The sequence below is a fragment of the Polyodon spathula genome, chromosome 1 (assembly GCF_017654505.1).
Source record: "Polyodon spathula isolate WHYD16114869_AA chromosome 1, ASM1765450v1, whole genome shotgun sequence".
Classification (NCBI taxonomy): Eukaryota; Metazoa; Chordata; class Actinopteri; order Acipenseriformes; family Polyodontidae; genus Polyodon; species Polyodon spathula.
The window spans coordinates 16,427,651-16,455,049 of record NC_054534.1 but is presented as its reverse complement, the minus strand read 5'-3'; the positions used below and the strand labels follow the sequence as shown (position 1 = coordinate 16,455,049).

The window sequence follows — 27,399 nt, the reverse complement described above, 5'->3', positions numbered from 1 at the left end:
AAAAAAAGTCATCTTGTTCATGTACGTGTTTTGGCAGAGTTCTTTCAACAGAAACTGGCTCAAGTTCCACAGCTGTAAAACCGGTTTCATTTGTTTAGATAGTTTTACAGAACAAGCTTGAACAGTGAAACTGCACTGAGTGGAATTTGATTTCACAATGTGACTGTAGCCTTTTAAACTGCAAAATGTAAAATACCACCCAATCAAGTACAATTCCACAACTGCTTTGGATAAATGGGGATGTGTACTTTATATGGTCAACAATGAAAAGATAGGATTTTGCACAAGTATCAGACATTTTACAGATCAATATTGTACTTTAATGCCCCATTTTATAATATTCAATTTTGCTTTGTGTATCCCCTTCCAAGTTAAGTGGATATTGTCTTCAAGTGTCGTACACATTATTTCAGCTTCTGTGGGTGACAGGTTGTATAGCGTCATCGTAGGAGGCTGTGTGGTCCAGCTGTTAGAGAAAAGGGCTTGGAACCCAGAGGTCCCCGGTTCAAATTCCAGATCACTCACTGTGACCCTGAGCAAGTCACTTAACCTTGTGCTCCATCTTTCAGATGAGATGTTGCAACTCTGCAACTGATGCACTGTTCACACGTCCAAGTCTGTCGCCTTAATAATCGAATATAAATATTAGATAAATAATCTAATAAATCATTGTCCGCTATAAAACAGGGGTGCAAGACACCAAAACCAGACTTAAGGTCCTCTTGTTTAATTGGCCGAGATGGCAAACAAAAGTACATTTCTTTCAAAGTTTCATTTCTTTCTATTTTATTGTCTATTTCTTTCTATTTTATTGTCAATTCTGGGTACAATTATTTTTCAATAATGAAAAACAAAAAAGTGCATCTCTTAAACTTCAAACTTTACTGGTCACGCAATCCAAATTTTTATTCTGGCAACATCTAAAGGCTTCTATGTTTCTAACGGGCTCATCGGTTCCTGGCAATACAAAAAAAAAAAAAAAAAAAAAAAAAAATCAATAATGTATTCCTTTGTAACTTGGAATGTTACAAAACACCAACAGAAACGCACTGGAAGTCCCAATATCAATGTACAATATGTAACACTTTCAATTAGTAATTCTATTTAATAGCAGAACAAATGTTCATATTTTAAAAACAAATAAAAAACCACCCTGTTAGAAAACTACCAATATAGAACAGTGTCATTCATTCCTCACCGCAGCTGTAAATTCAAAATGGAGTGGTAAACTCAAACTGAAGTGCCCGTCCCCTCTAATTAAACACCAATATGACAAAGTACCGCCTCAGCATCATAGGTTTCATTGGCAAACGTCTGACTGGAAGCCTGGTCTGGTGAAGATTCCATGGTCTTCATGTCTCTCTCCGTTGCAACAGCTTGTGCATGTCTGATAAATAGAACACTCAGTTACTGGCTGCTCAATTATAAATTAATGTTTCTAACAACCGATACCTCTGGTGAACACGTACACCCAACTATAAATGGAATCTTGCTTCTACAGTTTGACACAGTGGTACTAAAGTTCAGCCAGTTCAAATTGAGTTATGGGTATTCGTGGATTTAATAGACCAAACTACATTTTCTGGCTTTCTAAAAACAAGATTTAAAAATCTTGGGATCTCTTTTGGGGGAGGGGGGGGGGGGGATTAGATTTAGCCCAAAAGCCTAGCATTTATCTGATCTTGCCATGCAAGGATAATTAAATAATGTCCGGAATTAACCAGAGATCTTAATTGTTAGTTCCCATATGTTCCATTAGTCCTCCTAATTACACCATACTTTTGGCCATTTAATCCAGTATTCCAATACATTTACTACAGAAAACATTTGCCACAATTCTGATATTAATACAATTCTAAAAATGAAAAAGAATGACAGATCCAATACGTATTCATATAATAAAATTGAGACTAAAAGGTCAAGGGAGTTTTGAAAGCCAGCCAGATCCTCACAAACCTACTAAAATCAGTAAAGGGGTTTTTATTATATACCTTTTTGCCAACTTGGTCCTCCTCTTCATAACGGCATATATCACACCTGCTACAAAAAGTGTCACCAAGACAAGAACGACACTCAGTGTCAAGGGAACAGCAATCGACTCAAACACTTTTCTATCGCAGAACTCTCCTGTGTAACCCAGCTTGCAGTCACATGACACTTTGTTGTTAATCACCACGCAGTCACCATTCAGGTGACATATTTCTTTGTCACAAGGCTGGGATTCCAGATTTCGAACCAAAACCTCATCTGTAGCCATGATGCTGTGGTAGGAGGCAAAGGTGGTAGGAATGGTTTCAGCACTGTCAGCATGCGGAGATGAAGGGCTCCGTGGAACAGCTGTATGCGCGAGTCCAGATTTCACTGTTACTTCAGTTAAATGACCTGTGTGAGCAGAAGTTACATTTAAAAAGTTACTCTTGCTACAGACTGCCATTAAATTGTGCTGAAAGAAAAAAAAAAAAAAGTACAGTTGAACAGAATATTCAAAACATTGTATCCATAGCTACTGTATTTTATTTTAATTCGTTCAGTTCTTGGCTATATAATAAAACACTATGGGAAATGGAAAAATTAAAGTATCTGGCTGCACCTCACCCAATTCAGACATGTGTTACTCTGCCCCCTATTTAACAAGATTGGCAGTCCTTATGATGAAACTAGTAATTCTTAATATTGTCCAAACTACTACATAAAATGACTATCAAAAGCATAGTATACATGGGAGAAAAGTAAAACCATTAAAATAGAAAAAACACCAAAAAATGTAATATTGCACTGTAAATGTAAACTGCACGCAGAAGCAGGTGGTAAATGCAGCATACCATACTGCTGTTGTAGAGGAGCTATTAATATTAATATACGTGGTCTTTTTTATAGTAGAACAGTATGTGTACTGACAGGAGCTGGCTTTTCCTCTTCTAAAAGATTTCACCTTTAAAATAAATAAAAGGAATACAAATCTGCCATAGGCACAGGACATGGTTTACTTTTTAAACCTTTATGCAAAATTTCTGTTGAAGCCCCTGTATATGATCTTTGATGTACCATGCTGTAGCCTTGTGAACATGCAGTTCGATTTTTCACTGTAGTGTGAACAAAGCATTTTGCAAGCTACATTGAGCAATACATCGAAACAGGTAAAGCCTCAAAAAAAAAAAAAAAAAAAACACGCTGGTTCTATTCTTAAGAAAATAAACTGAAGGGATCTCCTATTGATATCCTTAGCTTCTAATGACACATTCAGGAGATCAGACATCTATACATAAGACACTACCATTTCACCAGGACACTTCAAAATGGAATTGAGTCTTAAAATCCTAAGTACCACTGAAATAATAATAATAAAAAAAACCTGTGCAAATGGCAAAACTACACTCAGTTACTAGTTTAAAGAGAGACCCTTCATGTCTACGACCTCCCCCCCACAAGTAAAATATAGGTACATTGATAATATATCAATGTACCTATATTTTAAAATGACTCCAACTTCAGACATTAGGATGAACAAGGTGTGGAGATGTAGAATCCAGTAGAACCAGTTTCTGGAGGAAATCTGCTTGATCGTGTAGATTATAAAAAAAAAAAGTCCTTCCAACAGTTCCAGGCTTCAAGGTATACATTTGCATCTACAGTATGCAAGTTATCAAATTTATAATTATTGAACATGTATTGTGTAAATAGTTTACTTACTGCAGCCTGACAGATACACAAGGCTCTGCTCCTTGGATCGGCAGTCCTCCGACAGTCCAACCAGTAATCAGATTCTAGTGAGAACTAGAGCTCCTCCTTTCATTTACTTTAACAAAATGACAAACTGGGCAGGCCTTTTTGAAACTTGAAATTATGCCAGGAAACAGGATTTAAAAACAAAAACAAAAAAAAAAAAATTGCAATAAACTGAATTTTATTTTCACATCAGAAGCGAATCAGATCTGCTGTGCTCAAATATCCATCTGAATTGGCCTATTTAGGTCAACAATATGCAGTGTACAGTTAATCTATCCGATTGTTGAAGCTGGGAACAGTGTTTATAAAATGACAGCTAAGTTTACTCTGACAGTGTTCAACTGGCGGTATCTACTGGCAACGCATCATAATATAGGAATAAATGATCACTACACTGTAATAATCCTTCCTTTGTAGCAGGTCGCTACTTTGGGTTTACTGTTTGCATTACTTTCATTCTTGGAACGCCCTCTTCTTTATTCCCTTTTCTCGCTCCAATCAAAATGATTCCCATTACCTAGATCTTTTTAAAAGGCTGGTTTTACAGACAAGGGCAGAACTGAATAGGAAGCAGAATGTAAGGGAACGGGAGGCTGTGCAACGGCGGTGTGTTCAAAAGGATTGTGTGTGTGGTCCGAGAGTAGCGGCAGTAACGTTTAAGTATGAGACTTGAGTAAGCAAGTTTGATTGACAGAGTCAGCTACAGCCTTCGTTGGTTGTCGTGAAATCTTTAACATGGATCGACTAGTTTAGAACTTGTTTCGAAAAGCAGGTTTGTTTACATTTCATAGCTGGCTAATCTTGGACCACCACATGCTTCATACTGTCCTAACAGCCTGCCGTTTGTTTATTCTGACTTTAATTTCCTATAACAGGACTAGACTCCAGCTCACAGTAGGATTAACTTGATAAATTATCTGCACTGTCAAGGATAATCCACTTGCTTGGTGTGTATGAAAAATGGAATAGTTAATTATAGCAATGTGTTGCACTTTGCACGTTTGTTTCTATTGGTTTGTATATGTGCGATTTAAAGATGTGTTTGGTGTATTTGATTTATTTTACTATTAGTATTTATTTTTTATTTTTGCGGTTGATTTGTTACTATTCAAGCGTTTTCAACTCTTCCGTCATGTCTGCACGGTTGTATACTGTCGATGGCAATAGTAATTGTTTGTTATTGTGCATATTTATGACCAGTGTGTCCTCTCCAAATAAATCCTGGAATTATTTAATCGTAGTTTGTGTGCTCCCGATTTGTATCCCAGCTCCACTCCCTATAAAAAGAACCTACTTGGAAGCGTGTTTTAAACTACCGTTTGTTTCAATTCTGAGGGTGAAATTCCCTCAGTGGAGTAGTCAGGCTATACTGTTTTGTCCATTCTGAGGCTTGCCCCAATGTCTCAGCAAGCAGGTGTTACACTTGTTTACAACTCGCTATGTAAGCTACCCTCAAACCAAACTTCAGTTTAGTCACACACTGTATGCACATTCATTCTTATTCGTGTCAGTACACTCCACAACCTGAATATTTCAGTTTACCATTTATCTTCACCACAATTACTCCTCTCCTGTAAATATCTTTAAGGTCCCTGCCTCCGTTGACTTACTGGGCTAAACAGTTGGTTTTGTTACCTGAAGTAGTAAGATTATGCTTTTTATTTTAAAACATGCACATCTGAGAGTGATTCAGCATCAATAGCCCCAGACCGTGACAGACGAAACAAACAGCATGAGAAACTATACAAAAAAAATGTAAAAAAAAAGGAGCTGGTCAAAGGTTTTATTTGGGCAACAGGAAGAACCGCACATTAAAAATAAACTAAAACGGCATTGTACAAAAAAAAAAAAAAATCTACATAAATACTATATTTAGGACTTATTTTTGTCACCTGTTACTAGCACTTTACTCTATACTACCTTACTAAAATCTGTGATGGGACTGCTACATGAAGGCAGCTCTACGGATATTCATTTGTAAACCTGTTTTGGGCATTCTTTTTGATGACATTCGTGACTGAAAAGCTGGATTTACACGTGTACGTTGATCCAAACATTGAGGAACACAAGGAGGCCGAATTTAAGGCTTGCATACTCCTGGTGTCCAGAATGTTGCGATTAGTGTTAAATTCTTCTGCATGTCAGAAGTTTGCAGATCAATTAGTTCCAGCTGCAGTGCACCCTTGTTTAACTTGGGGAGGAACTTGCAGGCGTGAGATGCGAAATCACCATCAGATAGTATGGAGAAAGGATCACGAACAAAGGCAATTACATCCTTTGGAATGGTATCATCTCAAAATCAGGCACTGAAGTTGCTGCTTACCTGTTGAAGGAAGCTTCTCATAATGGGACTGATTACATGATCAGACTAGTGCTGATCAGTAGCCATGGAGTTGAGTGAAATGCAAAAGCTTCCCAAAGCACAAATCCAAGAAATCTATCCAGCTTCTTCTAAAAAGCTTTCAGCTTCAACTAGGTCGCCGATTGTCCGCCCTGCCTTGCAGCTGCACATTAAAAAGGTATTCACATGGCCAAATGTCACCAAGAAACGATACTTTGACATTAAATTCATTTTCTAGAAGGGACAGATATTAAACTGCCTTCCTGTAGGTACCGTGCCGAAGGAACTCAACGTAAGCATTGAACTCGCAGAAGTGTGCTTTTTATCACACAACACATACTACTGGTGTATGATGCAGTGCAGGCCCTTCATTTTTGGCACTACCTCTGCCAGTCGTGCCACAAGAACCTTGCTTGACCAGCATTGAAGGTGCCCCATTCATTACCAGAAAGCAAATCCTGCTTAGCGAGTCCATGTTCCTCAAAAGACTGCACAGACTCTCAAATCTCTACTGGTGTACGTTTCTAGAGAGATCAAACCCAATAGTTCCTCTTGAAAGGTCTGACCAAAGTATCTCGCACACAAACATAGCTTCACTATGTCCTTGTCCTTTGAATCAACAGCCAGTGACAAACTCAACACCTCTCAGACCATTCAATAAATGGAGCACTTCATTATCCAATGTCTGTACACTGTGCAATGTAGTCGTATGACAGGAGGAACTTGCTTGACAGTGTCATGACTGTTGCTTTAGTCTTCTCATCAACTACCACTTCCTCAAAAAACAGCTGTCAAACTCTTTGACTGTTTTGGAAATCAGTAAAAGGGCTTCTTTCGCACCAGAATCCAGGCCACGCATAGAGAAGCTGTCATAGCCTTGTGTAGTTGTGATGCAGAACAAGAATCTTACTTCCCTAATCGTAAGATGTAAAAATCAGAGTCGACCTTGGATCGCATCGCGTTTGAGTTCAAAGGATAATTGTCACAAAGCTGGGTGCTTCGTCTGAAAAGTGGCATCTCTGGTTGTATTCCTTGATGACAAACACACTAGTTGCATAACAGGTATGTTTGATTAGCTACAGGTTATGCAGTGTGTGACTAAACAGTTATAATCCACTTGGAAAGGGATTTTATGGCAACCAGGTCTGGTAACCAAATAAGACCCTGGCAATACACAACAGTGTATTGCTTGGAGTAAATAATGGGTTGCAATCACAAACAAAACAAATATCCACCCCACAATACCAACATGGTCACCAGTGCTGGGTGCGGGCAGTAGTGTTCGTGGTGGGCGATACAGTTTATTAGTGACAGTAGTGCAGTTCCAGCTTTGTGCCAACCCTTGACGACCACTCTGAATCGTGTTAGCCATCTAGTAATTTACATACAAGACAATTAAACAAAACTCATGATATGTAATTTCTTACTGGGTCTCATGGTCCTTACAGATTCAAAACTCAAACCAAAGTGAAGGAACAGATTGTGTCTGTCCCCTTTTATGGCGTCACATGACCCCTTGGTAAATTAATGGACCATCAGGCCAGCCCGTCCAGGGAACTCTGTTCTTGATGCTTGGCATCCTCACAGATTTATTAGCTAGAATCATTGTATTTGTCAGTTGGCTTTGGCTACATTTGTTAAATGAACAAATACTCATGAATCCATTCTTTAAAAGCTCCTTTTTCAGTATCAATTTTATATTTTGTTCCACCGAGTAGAGAGCCATTACGATGCAGCCAATTTTCAGCCACTACTTAGTCTAGCTGGCAGGGATTAACCTACGGCATGCCCGTTAAAAGACGGCACGTTGGACGCAGTTAAGTTATTTTCCCTGTTTAGTATCATACCATGTATTTAATTTAGAAACTTTCCATTTACACTGAAACATATTGGAGTTATAACGTGTTGATGGATGTTTACATTTGCAGTGCTACACTTAATCAGGCACTTCACATGCTTATATACAACAAAGCCATCATTAATTGATGTCAGGGATGGTGGCAAATTTACTTTAGCCCCACCTCCCAAGCAAAATTACTTTGTCTACTGCTGTTTGAGTAAGTCATGCAGATTTACATTGTGATCCAGCTTTTCACTTGGAAAATATATTGATGCACCACCATTTCTATGTAACATTACTGCGATCTCAGGCTGTATACAAATTTAACAGCCAGGGTCTTTAAACTACACATCCATTTTTCATTGGTCAATTTCCCTTTAGAAAAGTAACTACTTGCCACAAGTCAATAGACTGCCTCAGTGAATGATGCTATAACATGTAAAGTTACATTTAAGGTTGGTTTTAGATGTGAGCACACGTACAATTCTCCTCATCAGATTCATCCAGGCAGTCTGCCTGCCCATCGCAGAACCTCTCCCTCGGCAGACACTTTCGTCCATCTTTGCAGGGCCTGGTCATGTCTGGGCACCTCACATCCTTCCCACAGGCTGTTGCATTAGTTGAGTTGTAGCCTATAGGACACTTGCAGGTCCTCCCTCCTGGGTAAGGCAGACAGATGTGGCTGCACCCACCATTCTGTTCCACACAGTGGTTTGTCCCTAAGAAACAAAACAAATTATGACAACAGGACAGAATATGTACAGATATGGGTTGTCAAAAGAAAGCAAGGGAGATGAAGGTCAGCAACTTCCCCTTGGTGGTAATTAAACATGTCAATTTAAAATGTAGTTTTAAATCTGCAAAATTTACACCACAAGTAGAATTCTGAGACTGATGGTAGATACTATCCTGATTCTCAGTCAGACAAATAAGTTCAATACTTTGGTGGTAAAGTGATCTAAGAGCTCAGAATGTGTCTACAAAGTATCTAAAACTATCAGACTGAAGGAATAGAATTGAGTCTGGCAGATCTAAATTGGGGTTACTAGAATATACAAGACTGTGAGAGAAAGGATGAATGTTGTAAATCTCCATCCCGATTAGAAAGGGCACTGTGTGAGGCTGGTGGTACGTTGCCTCCTCGATGGGCCACCTGGACTGTAGGTGGAAACTGGAAGGCGACCATATTAGGGGGAGCGCGTAGTTGCAAGTACCCGGAACGACTATTGCAATCAGCTGCGGGACGGCTCTATTGGAGAAACCACGGCAATGGGTTGATTGCAGGGAGGGGGTTGTGGGTACAAAGGGGAAGCAGCTATGTCAGTACGCTGCCTTGTCCTGAGAAATGTCACTACCAGCCAGAACGGGTTTGGTTTGTTTTGTGCTTCATGTCTTTATAGAGGAGGAGTAAGGATCCAGGAACTGCAGCTACAGAGCCTGCCCACTTTACCAAAACACTACCTTCACCTCACCACACCAGCACACCCACCCCCACAGATCTAAGAGCACATTTTCATTTATGGGACTGTGGATTTATAAAGAACTGTACTTTGTTTTGGTTTGCAAACCAGCAGTGTTCCCCCCCGCCCCCCGATACCATTGCTGGTTGAGGGATGGTTCTCTTGTTGCTTTATTAAAAAAATATGTTTTTGGGAGAAATAACTGTTTGGACAATCATTCTATTCATCACACCACTTGCACCTGTCAAAGACTCATTAAATAAAATGTACCTTGTTGACTAAGCTTGCTGTACACTTTCAAATCTACAACATCCTCCTTCACTTCAAACCACAGATGTTGTTTTGGTTGCAGGCCATCACTGTACCACACCTTGGTTGTATCTGGTGGGGGTAAAAAAAAAAAAAAAAGTTACCATCCACTTTGGGTGCCTTACCTATTACTCCATTTGCAGTACTGGTAATTTTTATTTTTGACTCCCATTAGTAATGGGGAGGGGAAGGGATTACATAAAACTTGAATGTCCTACGCCAGTGCTAGCATCTCACCTAGAAACATTTAGATGTATACTGCAGATGTAGGTGAAGGCTAAGGCAAGGGTTTCCAAACTTGAGGCCCACCTTTATCTCCTTTTGGCACTACAGTCCACAATAGCACTCCATGTAAAAATAAATAACCTAAAGCCCCTTTTGACAAATGCATTCTAGCTTCACTTTTAAAAGCACAGAACCTGAGCAATGCCTCACCATTGACTGTTGTCCAGAAGAGCATCTTTTCAATGTGTGTAAAAGCAGCAAGACGCTCTGGTCCCGTTTTGTACTCTCTGTAATTTAAACCATTAAGTGAAATGGAACCAATCACTCCAGCACCTGTCAACAAAGCAGGAAGTGTTTCTGCATTGAAAAAAAAAAAAACTTTTGAAAGGAAAGGTTGGAGGAGTTAGCTGGAATTATTATAAATTACAAATATTATAAATTATAATTAAGCATTTCATGTTTAGAGACTTTAAAAACTACACTAGCTAGAAGGTATGCCACCAAGGAGGTAAAGAAAAGGTAAACACTGCCTATTAAGCTCAGCAATAATGATTAGGAGAAAAACAAGCAGTCCACAACCTTTTTGGGATTGCCCACAGACGGTTATGACCTTGATTAAGACAAACTACTTAATTAGTTACTAAAAGTGTTGTATAGTTACTAAGTGCTTAAAGCTCTTTAGTCCTGTCTGTAGACATGAAAAGAAGAAGTTGCTATACCAATATCAGCCCAGTAAAGCATAGCGCCAGAATTTGTAAACACCAGGCTAGTGGGCATTGTTGCCTTCTTCCACAGCAGCTTCCTATTCATTCCATTCATATAGGCGCATTCTATCCGAGGTTCCCCACTCCTACCCTCTTCCTGCATGTGTGAAAAACACATGACTCCAGAGGGTGGGTGTACAGCGATGGAATTTGGCTGGCTGAGGTCTCTGTCGAAGAGGATGGCAGTGTAGGCCTTGCTGGGTGAGGTGACATGAATGAGTTGCTGCCTGCTGCTCCAGTAGATGTTGTGGGTTATCCAGTCCACAGCCAGGGACGTCACCATGTCGCCCTCCAGCTGGAGCACCTTCCCACGAAAGACCAGCTCCTGCTCCTTCAGCTTGAACTGTGCGATAAAGCCTCCCTCCGAGTCGGCAGCATACACAGACTGGTCCTTGAGCACATAATCCATAGCCGTTATCTGGTTGACAATAGGGACAGAGAGGGCTTCGTGTTCAGGCAATGTCTTCAAGCCAATAGTGGACTGGATGTCCTGGAGGTAAACCTGAAAAGCACATATTGGTTTAATACAAAATGCTGGTACACCAAATCAAATTTATTGTAAATGTTCTTAAAATTGCAGCTCACGTTACACAGATTAGTGGTAGGACAAGAATTCATCCACTGCCAATATACTATTACTCAATGCTCATCGTCTTTTTTTTTTTTTTTTTTTTTTTTTTTTAAACTGTTGGGGGATGAATCTGCAGCATATTTGGTTCTCCAGTATAGCCTATTTAGTTATGACGTACAACTATTCCTCATGAATCAGAAATCTGTACAGTCTCGGATACAGTAAGTCAGATCAGCCGTCTTGCCAGCTGTGACAAATAGACTTGCAACATCTGCCTAACAAATTTGTTTCTGCAGGGGCACCTTTGACAAACATTTTCTACATATCTACGTACCCCTTTATATGGCAATTGCAGTGAGTTTCAGTTGTGTTGTGATTTCTTCTGTATTCTGTGATAGAAGACCTGGGTGGTAACAGTTTTTTTAAATACTTCTCCTACCTTTATTTTCTTGCCTTTATAATTGGATGTCAATGACTGAGAAACTAAAATTCCTTCCATATTTGATTCTAGAACAAAACAACTCCCTAAAACTAGAGCCACCAGTGTTACTTGCTTGGATATTGAATGTGTAACATCAGTCCTTAGCCCTATGAAGACACCCACACAATTATTACATGGTACTGACAAACATGGTCCTGGACAAAGATCTGAAGGGTCAAAGGGACCTGGTTACCTGAGTGATGACAGAAGGTGAAACAAGGAACAGAAATGCAGTGTCTGCTGGCAGTACACAGGTTGTGCCATCATTAACCAGCAGGAATCCAATGGGACATCTGCACATTCCACTCTGTTTTGGCCCCAACAAGCACAGATGGGAACAGCCCAGATTTTGGCAGGGATTAAAAGCTATTGGCTGAAGTGTCTCGTGTATAACCTAATCAAAGAAGATTGTCAGGAAACAGTAGTTAACCATGACCTAGGGTATGTACATTTGACACATGTGCATTAGACAAGCACCTCCACATATCCCATATCACAGGCTAAATAATGCCCTATTTTTAGCAGTATCGGACAAGCAGTTTTCTAGATGTTCATACTTGCCACCCACTATCTTTGTATCACATTGGTTTGACATTCCTATTAAGTGCAGTTTTGTTTTACTTTCTTGCCTACCAGGGTTGATAGCCATCAACAGAAGAGAGACTGAAGCAGGAGCAGTACGTCAGTCACAACCTACCTCTGCTTCACCAGTCGTAACAGTCCATCCACCACATTCCTAAAGAGGTAATCATCCCCCCCAGGACAAGCCTTCCTCTTCCAGCTGGTGTCCCCAATATACACAAGATAGTTCATTTGAACTTCAAAATAAAGCTTTAAAAACAGGAACACAGCCCAAAACCAAATACTATTTCTAAGAGAAGAACAATGAAGTCACTGCAAGACTAGGCTCACTGACACCAAGAGGCACTTACCTTCAGGCCAAAAGGCTGACCGAGTCGTTTAATAAGGACAGTCCGATTCTTGCCAGTCTCTTTGTTGGCTTTTTGAATTGTTCTCGTTTTGGTATCGGACCAGTAAATCGCATCTTCAAATACACTTAGAGAGAAAGGACTTGGAGTTTCAAGTAGCTGAAACAACTGTACATTTTTGGATAAGAAACAGAAAATAATCGTTTTTGAAAATGGAAGTTTAAAAAATGATTTGCATAACACACATGGATCTCTTTGAATATGCAAGGTAGAATCAATTGAGGCAATCATTTCTTAAATGTTACTGGGAATAGATCCTTTCACCTTAAATTGCACAGAACACCAGGAATCTTCTGCAGGTGAAGTCAGAAACTACAGTAGTTTGTCTCGTATCTGATTAGTTCCAGAGGTCCATCAGATATGTAAAATATATTGTATTTCAGAGAGTCCTACTATTTTTTGGTTGCTTTATTAAAAAGTTGGGGCATTATAACTAACTGTCAGGCAGTGCCACAAGTTTAGTTTGTATCATATCTTACAAGTCTGGATTCAACAGGTTCTACTGTATACCACTTTAGTTGCCACTGTAACCTGAAGTAACAGGTCAAACAATGTACCTTTATATCTGTGCCATCTAAATTTGCTGAGCCAATGCATCTGAATTTGTCATCTGCCCAGAAGATCCTCTCACTCAGCAAATCAAGAGCTAGGTTAATAGGCCACCCGAGCCCCTTTGTAATGAGCATTTTCCTATTAGAGCCATCCATCCCAGCTCTTTCTATCCGTGACTCTCCTCCAATTTCAGACCAGTACATCAACCTGCACATTAGACAATACAAGAACACTTAAATTTAGCTTTTAACAAGCACATCTTTCAAAAACAGGGAGTAGCTTATTTATTTATATATTGTTTACTGTTGCCTTGCCTACTTCGTCATTGAGTGACAATTATTATAATTACTCAAATACTTGTTTATTTTTCTGAAGTCTACGCTAATCTTTCACCAACATTCAGGAGCTGCTCCTCCGTTCTAGTTTCATGCCACAAATCGACAGTATGCAAAATAGGCTATATCAGCCAAAATGTCTTTAGTCGTAAAGAACTAGCCCCATCTAGCGATCTGTCACTTATAACTTGTGTTTTGCTGGAAATGCACTTCTGTACACTAGATGCTTTATAATAGACACACGTTACAGTAGGGCAGGCAACTATAACTGAAGAGCAGTCATGTTAAGAAGCGGTTTACTCCAAGTTATAAAACCATTGATAGTTGCCATTCAAAGAATCATTTAATGCTCATCTCTTTTCCTAGTAATCATTTTGAATTAAAACTGATAAGTGTCTTTAGCGGTATTATTACTGGAGTAGACAAATACAAAATTAGGATGTGTGATGCTACTAACGCTAATGAAGACAGGATTTAAAAATTGATTTTCGCACAATGAATTAAGAGTTTTTGAAAATGTGGTGGAAACTACAGTATTAGGAACAAAGCAAGCACTGCAAAGGACCTGAACCACAGGAGCACCAGCTAGGGCAGAAGCAAAGATTGTGACTGGAAAAATCAAAAAGGACCACTATCACATGCAAAGTCCAGCAACACTGATCACTATACATGTGATTGGAAGATGCTGAAATCTCTATACCCACCCCAGAATTGTTTTTTATTCTCCTCACTGCAGCACAGACGTTCTGAGGGCATGCGAGTATCCTCCGATCTCACAAGCCTAAAGCCAGAATCGCTTTTAGACTGAGCAATCCAGAACAGAGGTGAGCGGAGAGGCGGGATCCTGGAGAACAGAAACCAGCCCACCTCTTCTCCACTCAGGTGTGCTCAGTGTCTAGCCAGTAGGGTCCGCTGTTGCGCAATAAGCAATCCCTGTCAGTTCACCATTCCATCACCCCAGGAGTGTCAGAGCCAATGTGACACCCCCCTCAGTCCCAGCAAAGTTTGGCTTTTTTGCACAGCCTGGACGTAAGCTGGCACCATTGAAAGTGTTAATTATTTTTCAAAACAGTAAACTGCAGCACCAATAACATGATATGTAGCCAATAAATCACATATGCTTATGGTAAAAATAGAACCAAGACTTGACTGTACAAGCTGGCATCTCATTATGCTTTACCAACCAATCCAGTGAGCGGTCTAGGCTTACCCACTGAGAGGCTGGAGCACAAGAGAGCGGGGCTGCTCTAGATCCTCATCCAACACCACTGTATAGTGGGTCTCGGCTGAATTGGAATACAGACTAACAGCCAAGATCTGTCCAGCGGCTCCATCAGTCCAGTACAGGTTCCTACCCACCCAGTCCACTGCTATACAATCAGACTGGATTCCTAGAAGGGAAAATGTATTTCATGGGTTTCGATGTATTTGTGAAACAGGCAGCATTAGGTGATGCACAGCCATTTAGGATTCAGAATCCTTTAAGATGTGGTTAAAGCTCTATGAGCCTGACTCTCTTGCAATGGTTAAGATGCTTGCTTGCAGAGCACATGTTCTGTGGTTTATGCCCAGACTCCATCCTGTTGAATTGGTTATGACCGACTTGGACCTTGGTTGGTGCAGCTGCGAGTCAAGATAATGGGGAGGGGGCAGTATTGTGTGATGCTGGCTTTGCCAGGTCAATCACTTTGTACCAAGCTTACACCCTGTTACACACTTGTAGCAAAATATCCATGCATTACTGTGATATGAAAAGAATGCTGGAAAGAGATGGGCATATTCACAAGTCAAACTTTATATTAGCAATCATGAAAAAAAATCAATGGTATCTTTGAGTAATTTGATATTGAGTTCTTGCATACCCCATCTTCAAGCAGTGCAATTCAATGTTCTTGCATTCTTTCATTACAATAGATTTATTTGAAATTAGCCTAATAGTTGTGAACAAGAAGAACCTCATGTATCACAGTGAAAAACAGCAGCTGTCAACCATCTCACTGTCAATCAGTGCACTGAAGTCATTACACAAATGGTCAAAGAAAAAAAAAGTGCTGTTAAATACGAAGGTTAATTTTAAAATCCACATGCAAGAAACTACCATCCTAATGCCAATCATACACAAGCAAACGTGTTTATAGGAATAAACAAACATGCTTGCTGGAGTAGACCTTTTTTTTTTTTTTGAGAAGTTTTGAAGGAACTTTGTGCATTATCAGCGAAACACCGCTCTGTGTAATAATTCCTCAATTTCAGACAGTGCAGTGATCAGGTGTTGCTTAAATATTTCTCGAAACAAGGTTTCTTTATGAACAGTATGACGCTAGTCGGTTCAGAGTAATTTTCCATGCCTAACCATTGTTTCCCAGCTACAGCTGCCCACTGCAACAAAGCAGGGCGTTTCTACGGCTCGCCCAAGCAGTTGAGCGCTGCTGTCTGGTCAGGTTTGTAACACTTACTCTATGCAGCCAAGCTGGCTATAAATTAAGTGTGTCATCACATACCTACAAGGTGAGTGTCAAGAAGAAAGCAACAAGGAAATAAAACTACTATTTGTGGCAGATTCTTTTATATAGGTAAAGCACAAACATGACCCTTGTCTAAGCTTTATTGTGTTCACTGAAAGCAGATAACTTAATTGCACAATGTTCATCCTGCTTCAGCACACAATTCTGAAGTCACATTGCTTTTTTTCTTTTTAAATTCATGATAAACAAAACCTGTCTGGCTGTGCTCTGCTTAACCAGATTTATTTTATTTGTAATGACCCTACTGTTAAATGTATTTGTTATCGACTTTCTTTGAAAAACAATACTATCCCATAATCCCTCTGACCTTTGACGCAGGGCAAGAATTTGAGGTCGGCCAGTTTTTGAAAAAGGCACAAACACTATTTCAACAGCTGGCCATGGGCAGCCAAAGCCTGTAGCACCAAACAATGGAAACTAGGCATAACAATGTAGGAGGATAGTTTAAAAAGTTAGACCAAGAAAGTCTTACCTTTTACTACTGTTCCCTTGTTTTTCTGGTCCAACGTTATCCATTTTATACTCTCTGCATCAAAATTTAACCAAAACACCTTCTTCTCCTTCCAATCGTAGTCCACTGAAAAGGTAATTTTCTTTCCAGTGAAAGTAAGAACATCCTCTTTGAAGCTTCGCAGTCCATAAAGTAGCAAGTCAGATTGGACAGATGCTAGCAAAAATGGCTCCGGGCCTGAAAAAAAAAAAAATCAAAGTGACGAAAGATAGTGGTTTACATTACAAGAGAAATACATAAAGCAGTTTCAGGAACACTGGATCTTTTAGATTCCAAAAGTATGAATGGTTCAATAATGAACTGGTGGTGGTTTTAGGCAGTTTGCAATTGCAATTTTTTAGCCACCAACAGATTTCTACTGAGTGATCCAACTACTTAGTTCTTGCAATATGCCTCCATCACCAGAATTGCAGTATGAATCAGAGGGGGTAAATAACTGGTATAAAAGGTATTTGCCAAGCAACGCTTACTGAAATATTTAACAATTCAAGTCTCTAAAAGACTCTAGTGAGTAAATGAAAGCTTTGTGTAAACTGGCATGAAAGTTTGCACAAAAAAACCAACTTTGAATATTCTAGTCCACCTCTCTCTGCTGCTTCCACTTAAGATTATTCAATGCCAGAGTAATTTACCCAAAACAGACATCTGGGGAAGTTGCCCCATCTGGTGGATAGTGTACAGAGATAAGAAAAAATCCTTTGACATATGGGGAATAATAAACTTTGTAGGTTCTGTATTGTCTTTGCGCCTTTAGAATGTGGATGGCAGCACACCAAACATTTAAAATGTTAACATATAAAAGGTAAAATAGAACTTAAATTCACAGAAATCTTTGCAAACAGTCAATTGTTTGCATAATTAAGGATTTGCAGTGATTTAGAAGGCAGTTGTCTTAAATACAAAGTGACATTTAAATGAAAAGCTTCTAAAATGTATTTCACATGGTAAGGGTCCATACCACTTGCTTTACACCTGTGACCGTCTAGCTCCAACAGGTATCCCGGGTGACAGCCACAGCTGAACGACCCATTCATGTTGCGACAGGTCTGGCTACAAAAGCCATGGGAGAGCTCTTCACACTCATCAATATCCACACAGGACAGCCCATCACTGGCGAGTCTAAATCCCAGCTCACAGCCACACTTCTGAAGAGTGAAAGAGAATCTGGTTTATTGCAGCATTGAAACCAAGTTAGGTGCAGATGCCAAGTTTGAGCAAATTAACCATCTAACCATTTCATAACCTAATATAACCAGGAATGAAGCATCAGTATAATAAAGCTGGTAATCCACTGAGGATGTTGGTTTTTGGCAATTCCAAGAAAATGAGCGTGTGCAGTTAGGGCTAAAGCCAACCTCCTCAACAGATCAAGATTTGACTGGAACCAGAATACAAACTTTATTTATAAATGCCAAATGTTTTTAGCCTTCAAGATCACCCATGCTTTTAGTCAGTGCAAAAACTGGCAGTCACATTAGCTTTTCTCTTACAATTTTGCCTAATTGCATCTGTCCATCCATCTCTCGCTGTCTGGTACACTACATTTTGAATATAAACTGGCTTGAATTTATGGCAATCTTCACCAAACTCATTGTATGTTATGGTAAATTCATGCCTTCAAGCGTGCATATGGTTAACCACTTTAAAAAGAAAACATTTCACAAAATGTAGGGTACATAAATTCATGAAACTTTTTTCTACTTTGATTACTTTAATTATACAATATACTACAGTATATCAAAGTGCTACTTTAAATGAAACTGGAAACAAATTATACATTGTAATTTATCAGTGTTTCTATTTCTAGTCAAACTGGTTGCAGTCTTGCAGAACTCCACACATACTATTCTGAAAAGAACTCTCCTGAACGTTTCTTCAAAGCAGGACCTTTCTTGATACACCAGGAAATGTTAAGGGGTAAAAACCAGTTTTAAAAAAAAAAAAAAAAAAAAAAAAAAAAAAAAAAAACGAACAATGCTAGTTGAATGCTAGGGAACAAAACAATGTTCAAACGGATTGCTGCAAATCTACCCTGGGTGGTTCCATTACAGGAGAAAAGGCTTTTTTTTGGGCAAAATTCTCATTACGTCTCATCATTCTCATTTTAGATTACTATAAAAGGCTTGAAAAGAAACATTGTGGTTAGGAGTCTCAAGAGCTTTGCTTGACATTAATAGAATTTCCAGTAGGAAGTCACCTTGTCAGGTGACATTCATACTTACTGGTCCATTAGGTGTCTTGTAGCAGGTCTGTGAGCATTTCTTTTCACAGTTAACAGAGCTGCAGTCCCCACCTTCATCTGATCCATCCACACAGTTGTTTATCCCATTACAGACCATGCTTATGTTCAGGCATTCCCCGGACGAGCCACACTGGAACTGATGGCTTGGACACTGCATTGGGGTACCTGATCATAACAGGGAACATTCCATTTTTGTAGCACCACAGAAAGAAAAAACATGTATTTGGCAACTGAATAAAAACTGACAAAATGACTTACTAATTTAACTGCAACATATATGCATTGTTAAATGTTTTGCTAACAATTTCACCTAGTGATGAGAAACAAGGTGAAGATTCTAGCAGTAAGTTTCTATTAATGTAATACACGCATTTAAACTCCCATTGCATAGCAGTTTGATAATTACTGGTTTTACTATGAGTAACATTGTTAATTACACTTTAGCTAATCCAGCTCATACTAAAACTTGGAGTGAAACTGCTATGCATCTTGACAGAACCCAGAAAAGAAGAGTAAATGCTTGTGGAGTTTGAAGAGAACCTGCTAGTAAACCAAAAAACACGTTTAAAAAAATGGAGGGTCTTCCCAACTATGCATAAGCTCCAGGGCAGCATTTAGTCATTTACACCACTTAATTTGCATCTTCAAAACTTGATATACACCGAAATCCCAGACCTCTCACTAGCTGTACAGAATAAGCTTTGAAAGGAGATCAAAAGTCTCACATCCAGTCTCGTCACTGCCATCTGAGCAGTCCTGCTCTCCATCACAACGCCAGGAATTGGGAATGCACTGGGTTTTTGAGGCACAGGTCCACTGCAGCTCACTGCAGTTCACTTCAGAAAGCTTGCAGTTCTAAAAACAGATACAACACACATTATATTAATTTTATTAAACCTGAATGGATCCTCTTATCCAAACAGCAAAACATCTATCCAAGAATTCCAAATAATGAACACACAAGTTTAAACTGAAACATTTCATACTAAGTAAACTACAGATTGTCCATTTAAGGCAATCTTGCCACGTGGCCATTAGCATTGCTGTAATTGTACAACAAATGCTCACTAGCTGTCCACAAAGTCATTTTGAAGTCACTACTGCTCGTACTGTAACTGTCCTTGGCATTCTAGATAAACATTATGGTTAGGAGTCTCAAGAGCTTTTCTTGACTTTGAGAATTTCCAATAGGAAGAAGTCACCTTCTCGTCCGAGCCATCCTTACAATCCAAGTCCCCATCGCATAGCCACTCCTCTATAAAGCACTCTTTGCTCTCTGGACACCTCTTCCCAGACAGGCAGCGGGGAGGTTTAGAACAGGTCAGTTCGTCAGAGTGGTCTCTGCAGTCTGTCTCTCCATCGCAGCGCAGGACCGCGGAAATACACTGCCCGCTGCTGCACCGAAACTCTGAAGCACCACACTCTTCACCTAACAGAAAGAGTACTACTGTAGACCAAGTATGTAACTCACAGCCTTTGAGCCTATTCTGTTTTTGTCTAGTTTTTTTTTTTTTTTTTTTTTTTTTTTTTTTTAAGTCAGGAGATTCCAGCTAGGCACACCCCCCCCATGCATCCAAACACTTCAAATAAATGAAGATTAAAATGTTACATTTTCCCAACACACAAATTAAACGCGAACTAACCATAGGTAAAATAGTTTGACAGTGCTGCATTTAAGACAAATTGCTTTCATTTGATGTTCAATTTTATTCAGTTAATTGAGCTTAGAAATACAACTAAAGATCAAAAAAGGAGGGAGGGGGGGTTCAAATACCGAGGTTGAAAATAAAAACAAAGGATAAAAGAAACTAGGTTTGTCATCTTGACTTTCATAACAGCAGAATGCTTGTGCATTCTAGGAAATATAAAACTCCAGTGAACACAGCAGACACGTCCCGATTTTGGCAATGCCCTTCTATAATTGCTGTAGGATGTATTTCTCATATACACACACACTTGTGGCGGCTAGTGGCCAAAATGTGGGGGTTCACCCCTCAGATGCAGGTGAGGGGGTGGCCAGCCTCAGTGGTAGAAGCAGTGTCCGGTGGATTGGTTTCTTGCTGGAATCTATACAAAATTTGCTCTGCGATGTCTTGTGGAAAATTTTTTGATTACTTTATTATTAAAGTCAGGAATGTCGGCCATCATGTCTTTCAATTGATAACATGGCTAAAGCATTTAAATAGTTTGGTTTTCCATACATTAAATATATACAAAGTGAAATGCTGAAATAAGACATTAAAAAACACACTAATTTAAGTTGTCCCAGAAATAACGTTCGCTCACCGGCTGCACTCCATGCAGACATTAAGCCAATCCTAGCCTGTCCTGGCTGAATGCTACTGCGCATGTACACAGTGGATTTGTGTGTGAGCACAGCCTGGCTTCAGCCCATTAAACAGATGGGATGAACGGCATTGTTGATGTGCCAGTGTCACGCGAGCGGGGAAAATGAAACGCACATCACCCAGAAGGGAAGAGCAATTCATTAAAAGACAAGGGGTTCAGCGAGCAATCACTGTTAACCAGCCACCCCTGATATACATATAAATGTATATGAATAAACATAAGTGGAGTAGTTGCCAATGCATCAGCCAACAAGTACCTCTTACTTTCAAAACATGCTTTCCCTTGACTAAAGGTATGTTAAACATACCAAAAGGGAAGTTGTCTCTTTAGCAAAAAAACTCCCAAAAACACACATTGCCTTCTGCTAATTTGTAGTCAAACCATTTATTGCTATGGTATGCTTTGAAAGACAAAGCCCAGATTTATGTCTAAAACAGAAGACACGGACAATGAAGTGAACAAAACAGCTAAAGACTTACTGCAGTTTCCTTCGTCCAATCCATCAACACAGTCGTGTTCACCATCACATCGGAATTGCTCTGGAAGGCATCTGGTGTTATTGTCACAGCGGAAGGCACAGTTTCCTGTGGGTTCCCAGCATTTGGCCTCATCTGAGCCATCGAGACAGTGCGATACACCATCGCAAACCTGATTCTCTTCGATACACTTTTTGCCATGCACACACTGAAAATGCCCTGCCCAAAACAAGTTTTATTTTATTAGGAAACAAAAGACCTGGCAGTTCAGTTGCAATGTTACACTTAGACCACTAAATGGGGGTCTGGTTCAACCACAGCAAGGCAATTATATTGGGGTTACACACACAAATACTTTAGCTGCAAAGACTAACTACAAATAGCAAATCACTGTATAATCTATCTATGCTTTTATTTTTCAGGTTGGAGAACTTACTGGGAGACTAACTAACAAAATCAGGTACAACCCTGTTGTCCAATTCTACTTCTCATCATTTACTTGTTCCAGTAGCATCATACTGCTGTGCATTGGTGTCTAGCTTCCAGCCTCTGATTCATTTGATAATTTAAACATTACGTATAAACATACGTTTATAAATAAAATCTATCAATTAAAAAAAAAGTGGTCTTTATACATAGTCAGCTAAACCACCTACAGAGCCTTCTCTTGTGGGGAGTGGGTCTGAATTACCTGGCTCATGACACCCCTTGGGACAGTTGTGTTCATCAGAGCCATCCAGACAGTCATTCTCCCCATCACAAACATGATCAATAGGAACACAGTCACTCTTGTCCCGACAGAGCACAAATGCCCTGGGGCAAATCAGAGGTTCAAGTGTAGTTGGAGGTTTTTCAGCAACTGCAAAATTTAAAAATATATATTTATACATACGAGCGTGAGACTTTGCTAGTGCTGTACTAGGTCCTAAAATAGATCTGCTGAACGTAAAAACAAGTCCGTTATGACATCAAAACCAGGTAAAACTATAAAACAAACACACTTTGGCTGTGTGTTAGTCAATAGTTTTGCTTCAGAACATGAAAGCAGAGGCCCAGTCATTACTTTGACTAGTCTAGACCACAGGTTGTTTTTAGCTTACTGGGTTCACAACACCGATAAAACTACCCTGTATTATCACCATCTGACTTCATACGCATTCTTTGAGAAGTCAAGGATTGGATGAGCACTGACTCCATCTTTGCATTGCATGGGCGATGGGCAGTCAGAGCTATGGTCTGCAAATGAACTAACTTCTGCATGATACAGCACTCCAAGAGGGACTTCTAGCCATCAATGCCAATAGCCATCTGTACAAAGAGACAGGCAGTATTTATGGCACACACATTTATATGCAACTCAGTTTGGGCATCAGAACTGTCATGTCTTGGCCTCCCTGGATAGCTATCCTCGACTGATCCCTGCAAAAGCACCCCAGTGAAAACAGATTTCCAGGGAGTCCAATATAGATTGTGCCAGGCATAATCTGCAAATCACACAGACCAGGATTGCTGATCTCATCTGCATGAGGAAAAAGGCTACACCACAAAGTATTAGCCCCACTCATTATCCTATTGTTATATAATTTCAGAATAAACATGTGTTTATTTATTATGTTTCTGTACATGAAGGAAGAGAACTAGATTAGGTGTGAGCCACTTTTGGTAGGCCACTGTTGGATATACAAGTACAGCATTGGAAGTATAGCAGTGATAACTCACCACAGTTTGCTTCATCCATTTTGTCATCACAGTCATTTTTACCATCACAGACAACTCCGCCAGCAAAGCATTTGGTGTTATTGTCACAGTGGAAGTCACAGTGTTTTGCAGTTGGCTGCGGACAGTCTGCTTCATCTGAACCATCGAGACACTGTGGCACTCCATCACAAACCCACTCTGCTTCAATGCACTTCTTGTCACTTAGACAATGCAATTGCCCTGACAAGACAATGGAATCAATGTAACATATTGAAAACCCTATTCTCAGTTTTTACCATGCTGTATTCTCCATATCAGCATGGGTGACATCACCTGGCTTAAGTCACATGCAAGGCACCTCTGAAATTCTATTCAACTGCAAATTCCATTCAAAATTGGGACATCACAACTGGATGTGTACCTCAGCCACTTAACTGCATGCTCTTCAACTTTCTCCCTCTTCAATCAAATTGAAGAGGGACTAAATGAAGGTTGGTAATTAGAAAATATAGCTGGATTTTAACTTGTGTATTAATAAAGCAGCATATAAGAGTTATAGGACCAAATGTCTGTGTACGGTAACACCACTCTGCACTTAAACTGACCCTGGCTTTGAGCCTTAGTCCGTTCACTTCATGCAGATATTCCCCCACAGATACTGTAATTGGCTGTCCTAAACTCAACCTGCCAGGTTGTTTTCTTTAAAATGCTAGCCCTCATTGCAGGATATAAATGTTGCATGTATGAGTTCTGTACTGAACATTTTAATGTATTACACAAATGTTTAACACTGTAGGTAATGTCTAGTAATATAAAAATCAGTGATGTGTCTATAACTGCATTAAAAACACAAAAATGGGAGTCAAATAAGCAGGTACATTGTATCCGTGGCATTTTAATTCACAAGATAACCACCCCTGTTTAGCTGTGTTAGGCGAGCCTGGACATCCAAGTTAGCCACCCGACCAATGCAGTATCTGCATACTTACAAGTGTACAGGTACTCTGCATACTATATATAGGAGGAGCCACATCATGTCAAACACCTACTGACTTACCTGGCTCATTACATACTTTGGGGAAACAGTTATTTTCATCAGAGCCATCAGGACAGTCATTCTCTCCGTCACACAGGTGGTAATAGGAAATGCATTCACTTCCATCCTGACAAGGTACAAATGTCCTGGGACAAACACGAGTGGTACCGACAGGTTGGGTTTTACTGGCTTTCAAAACCAAAAGAAAAAAAACAGGGTTACAACCAAAAGCCTTTATTTCAGGCAGCCAGTTGACTTGTGAAATGGACAGTGGCAAGCTTTTGTTCACACCACAAAATGCCACCAATTGCTACAACACTGATTCCATTAGGATTGTTTGAAGAGCCAGTACTAGATTCCAGGCCATTCAGAAAGTTTTAATTCAGTTATTGAAAGATATATATTTTTATAAAAATATTTAACTGTTCTAGACCAGCGGGCTTCTTTAATTGATCGAGTAGCTTACTACAGTTTTCTTCATCTGTTTTGTCATCGCAATCTACATGACCATCACATCGAGCATGGTTAGGAATGCATTTAGTCTTATTGTCACAGTGGAAGGGACAGCTTTCGGTGGGCTTCCAGCAGTCCGCCTCATCCGAACCATCAGCACACTGCGGTAGTCCATCACAAACCCACTTCGATTCAATGCACTTTCTTCCATCAAGACACCGAAAACTTCCTGAAGACAGAATTACAAAAAAAAAAAAAAAAAAAAAAGTTGCATTGAAATGTATTGTGCTTGGCAATAGGGCTAACCATCCCACAGTTGTAATACATTCTAGAACACTGAATGTAGCCTTCTCATTACAACCATGCTAAGAACTAAACATGGGTATATTGCAGGGAGTGGCTTGGGCTGTAGAAAAGATAGAAAGCAGGGATCTACATTTTTCTGAATGAGCTAGTTGAATGGTCATGAATGAGGAATAACATTGCTCTAGCTACAGCCAGGTCAAGCACATCACTGCTCTGCATGTGCAGCAAACACACAAGTTTAGAGTTTAAACATTTTCTTCATTAATTCTTATAACAATTACTGGGCTTTGTGAAGTAGTGCAGAGCTTGATCCAAGTAATTTACCTATTCTATAAACATTCATGGAGCATTTAACTCGGGAGGATGGCGGAAAACACAACCCTTATTTCCAGGAACTACAGTACTTCATGGAACATCTTCTAGAAATACTGTTGCAGGCCTATTTTAACTTGACATGCAACAGAATTCTTAATCACTACCTGTTTCTGAAAGTCATATACACATAGGTTACCAGACATATCACATTCCCGGGGACAGTTGGCCTCATCCGAGCCATCTTTGCAGTCCTTCTCCCCGTCACACTGGTGGTCATGAGCAACACAGTCAGTCCCATCCTTACAAGGCACAAATGTCCGAGGACAAGCACGAGGAGTATTGGCAGGTCTTTTAAAAGCCTTTGAATCTAATGAGACAATCAAATGTGTACATTCTGGGCATTTGGCAGACTTCCCATTTAAAATCAAATCACTATATTTGTAAACTTAAGACAATTGAAACACTTCTAAAAGATGGCTACAGCTAGAGGTGATTGGTAGCGATTTCACATTTACAGGGAAGACAAAATGTATTTATTCATTGTTATAAATGTAAATGTGTTTAAGATATGGTTTAGGAATATTTGAGAACAAGCATTTAAAAAGGTGCCAAGGGTTATTACAAAAGCAGTAGGAGAATTGTGGAGTTTGTGTCCCAAGGGTATTGGGCACATCAACACACAAATAGTGATGGAGGATCGCTTGGCTGTCAAGTTACTGTTCCATGTTCTGCTGTACTAACCTTTTTGTACATCGCTTGTCACAATCATCACCCTCACAATATCACTCTCCTCCAGTTCCACCATTGTGAGAGTTCTCATCTCCCTTCTGTCCCACAGAGTGAGTGTGCCATCCTGCAAGGACAGCAGGAATGGCTCGTGTGCCGCTACAGTTGATCCTTTCAGGGTTTTCTTTGGAAAGTACATCTTGTCCTTTAACACACTCATGACACGCAAACCTGCAGAAAAGCAAAAAGGACACTGTTGGAACAGATGGGTTACCTACAAATAAATGAAATACAGAAAACTACCCAAAAACTGCACTTTATGCAACACAACTGTAATGTCTATTGTCATGACCAACAATTATAATGGTATTCTAAAATCAGTATATTCAAATGTGAAATTTAAAACTTATGCCTAAAAATAGAATGAATCAAGTAAACATTAACTGACTACCATTTTGAAGACAGGTATGCATTAACAAAAGACAAAATGAAGCTGACTATTTGCCGATTTGCATATAAGCCACATGATCATTGTGGGATTCTAACAATGTAATATAAACCAGTTTTGTTCAGCGCATCTTGGGCTACCTAATGTTAATTTAGTATAAATGTGGTGCTAACCAGGATCTTAAAAGCCAGTAATTATGCTACTCTATAAATTAAGCTTTAAAAATAGCAATGTTACAAATGACAATCATAGTAGAAGAATGAACACACAATAGCAACCCCTGTGGTCCACCTGTGCTGGAAAGAGCCCATATAAATATTACGGTTTTAACATACTATTTGATTAAGTTTTAGTTAAACTACTGTACACTACTATGTAAGTAAATGCAAGGAATAGGTGGATGTAGATGAATCTCCTGCATTATGCACACAGCAGGAGTGAATCTCACCAGATTGATCGCCATTCCAGATGAAGCTGTTGGATTTTATATCCATTACTACTTGACCAATTTCAGAATCTGACACATCCAATATTTTTTCAACGTTTCCACCAGCCAGACTCATCCTAATAACTTGACCCTTTTCCAGCCAGTACAAACGACCCCTTGGCCAATCGACACACAGGTCCACGATGACTTCCCGTGCATGGTACAGCTTCTTTGTTTCATTTCTGCTGCCATCTAGGGCTCCAACATCATGCCCATCACATGACAACCAATACA

General features: G+C 39.6%; 1 protein-coding gene across 1 annotated transcript; it reads right to left on the bottom strand.

Annotated features, from left to right (window-relative positions):
- Nucleotides 1-863: 863 nt before the first annotated feature.
- LOC121315899 (low-density lipoprotein receptor-related protein-like) lies at nt 864-27,399 on the bottom strand. The gene is made up of 24 exons (XM_041250530.1): nt 27,127-27,399; nt 26,246-26,461; nt 25,701-25,871; nt 24,897-25,112; nt 24,452-24,619; nt 23,416-23,634; nt 22,388-22,555; nt 21,700-21,915; nt 20,074-20,300; nt 19,597-19,726; nt 18,852-19,036; nt 17,591-17,774; nt 16,591-16,806; nt 14,804-14,984; nt 13,264-13,465; nt 12,650-12,814; nt 11,911-12,111; nt 10,621-11,167; nt 10,112-10,234; nt 9,638-9,748; nt 8,378-8,626; nt 1,992-2,382; nt 1,282-1,387; nt 864-957 (listed from the first exon to the last, which is right to left on the bottom strand). The coding sequence occupies exons 1-24, from the start codon at nt 27,239-27,241 to the stop codon at nt 931-933; spliced, it is 4,734 nt and encodes a 1,577-aa protein (XP_041106464.1). The 5' UTR covers nt 27,242-27,399; the 3' UTR covers nt 864-930.

What these genes read in the sequence shown, in the direction of transcription:
- LOC121315899 (XM_041250530.1), bottom strand. Translation starts at nt 27,241, where the DNA reads ATGAGTCTGGCTGGTGGAAACGTTGAAAAAATATTGGATGTGTCAGAT. An exon ending in GACAAGCGATGTACAAAAAG is followed by an intron (nt 25,872 to 26,245) that starts GTTAGTACAGCA and finishes TTGTCTCATTAG; the next exon opens with ATTCAAAGGCTTTTAAAAGA. An exon ending in GTCAGCCTTTTGGCCTGAAG is followed by an intron (nt 12,112 to 12,649) that starts GTAAGTGCCTCT and finishes TTCTTTGATTAG; the next exon opens with GTTATACACGAGACACTTCA.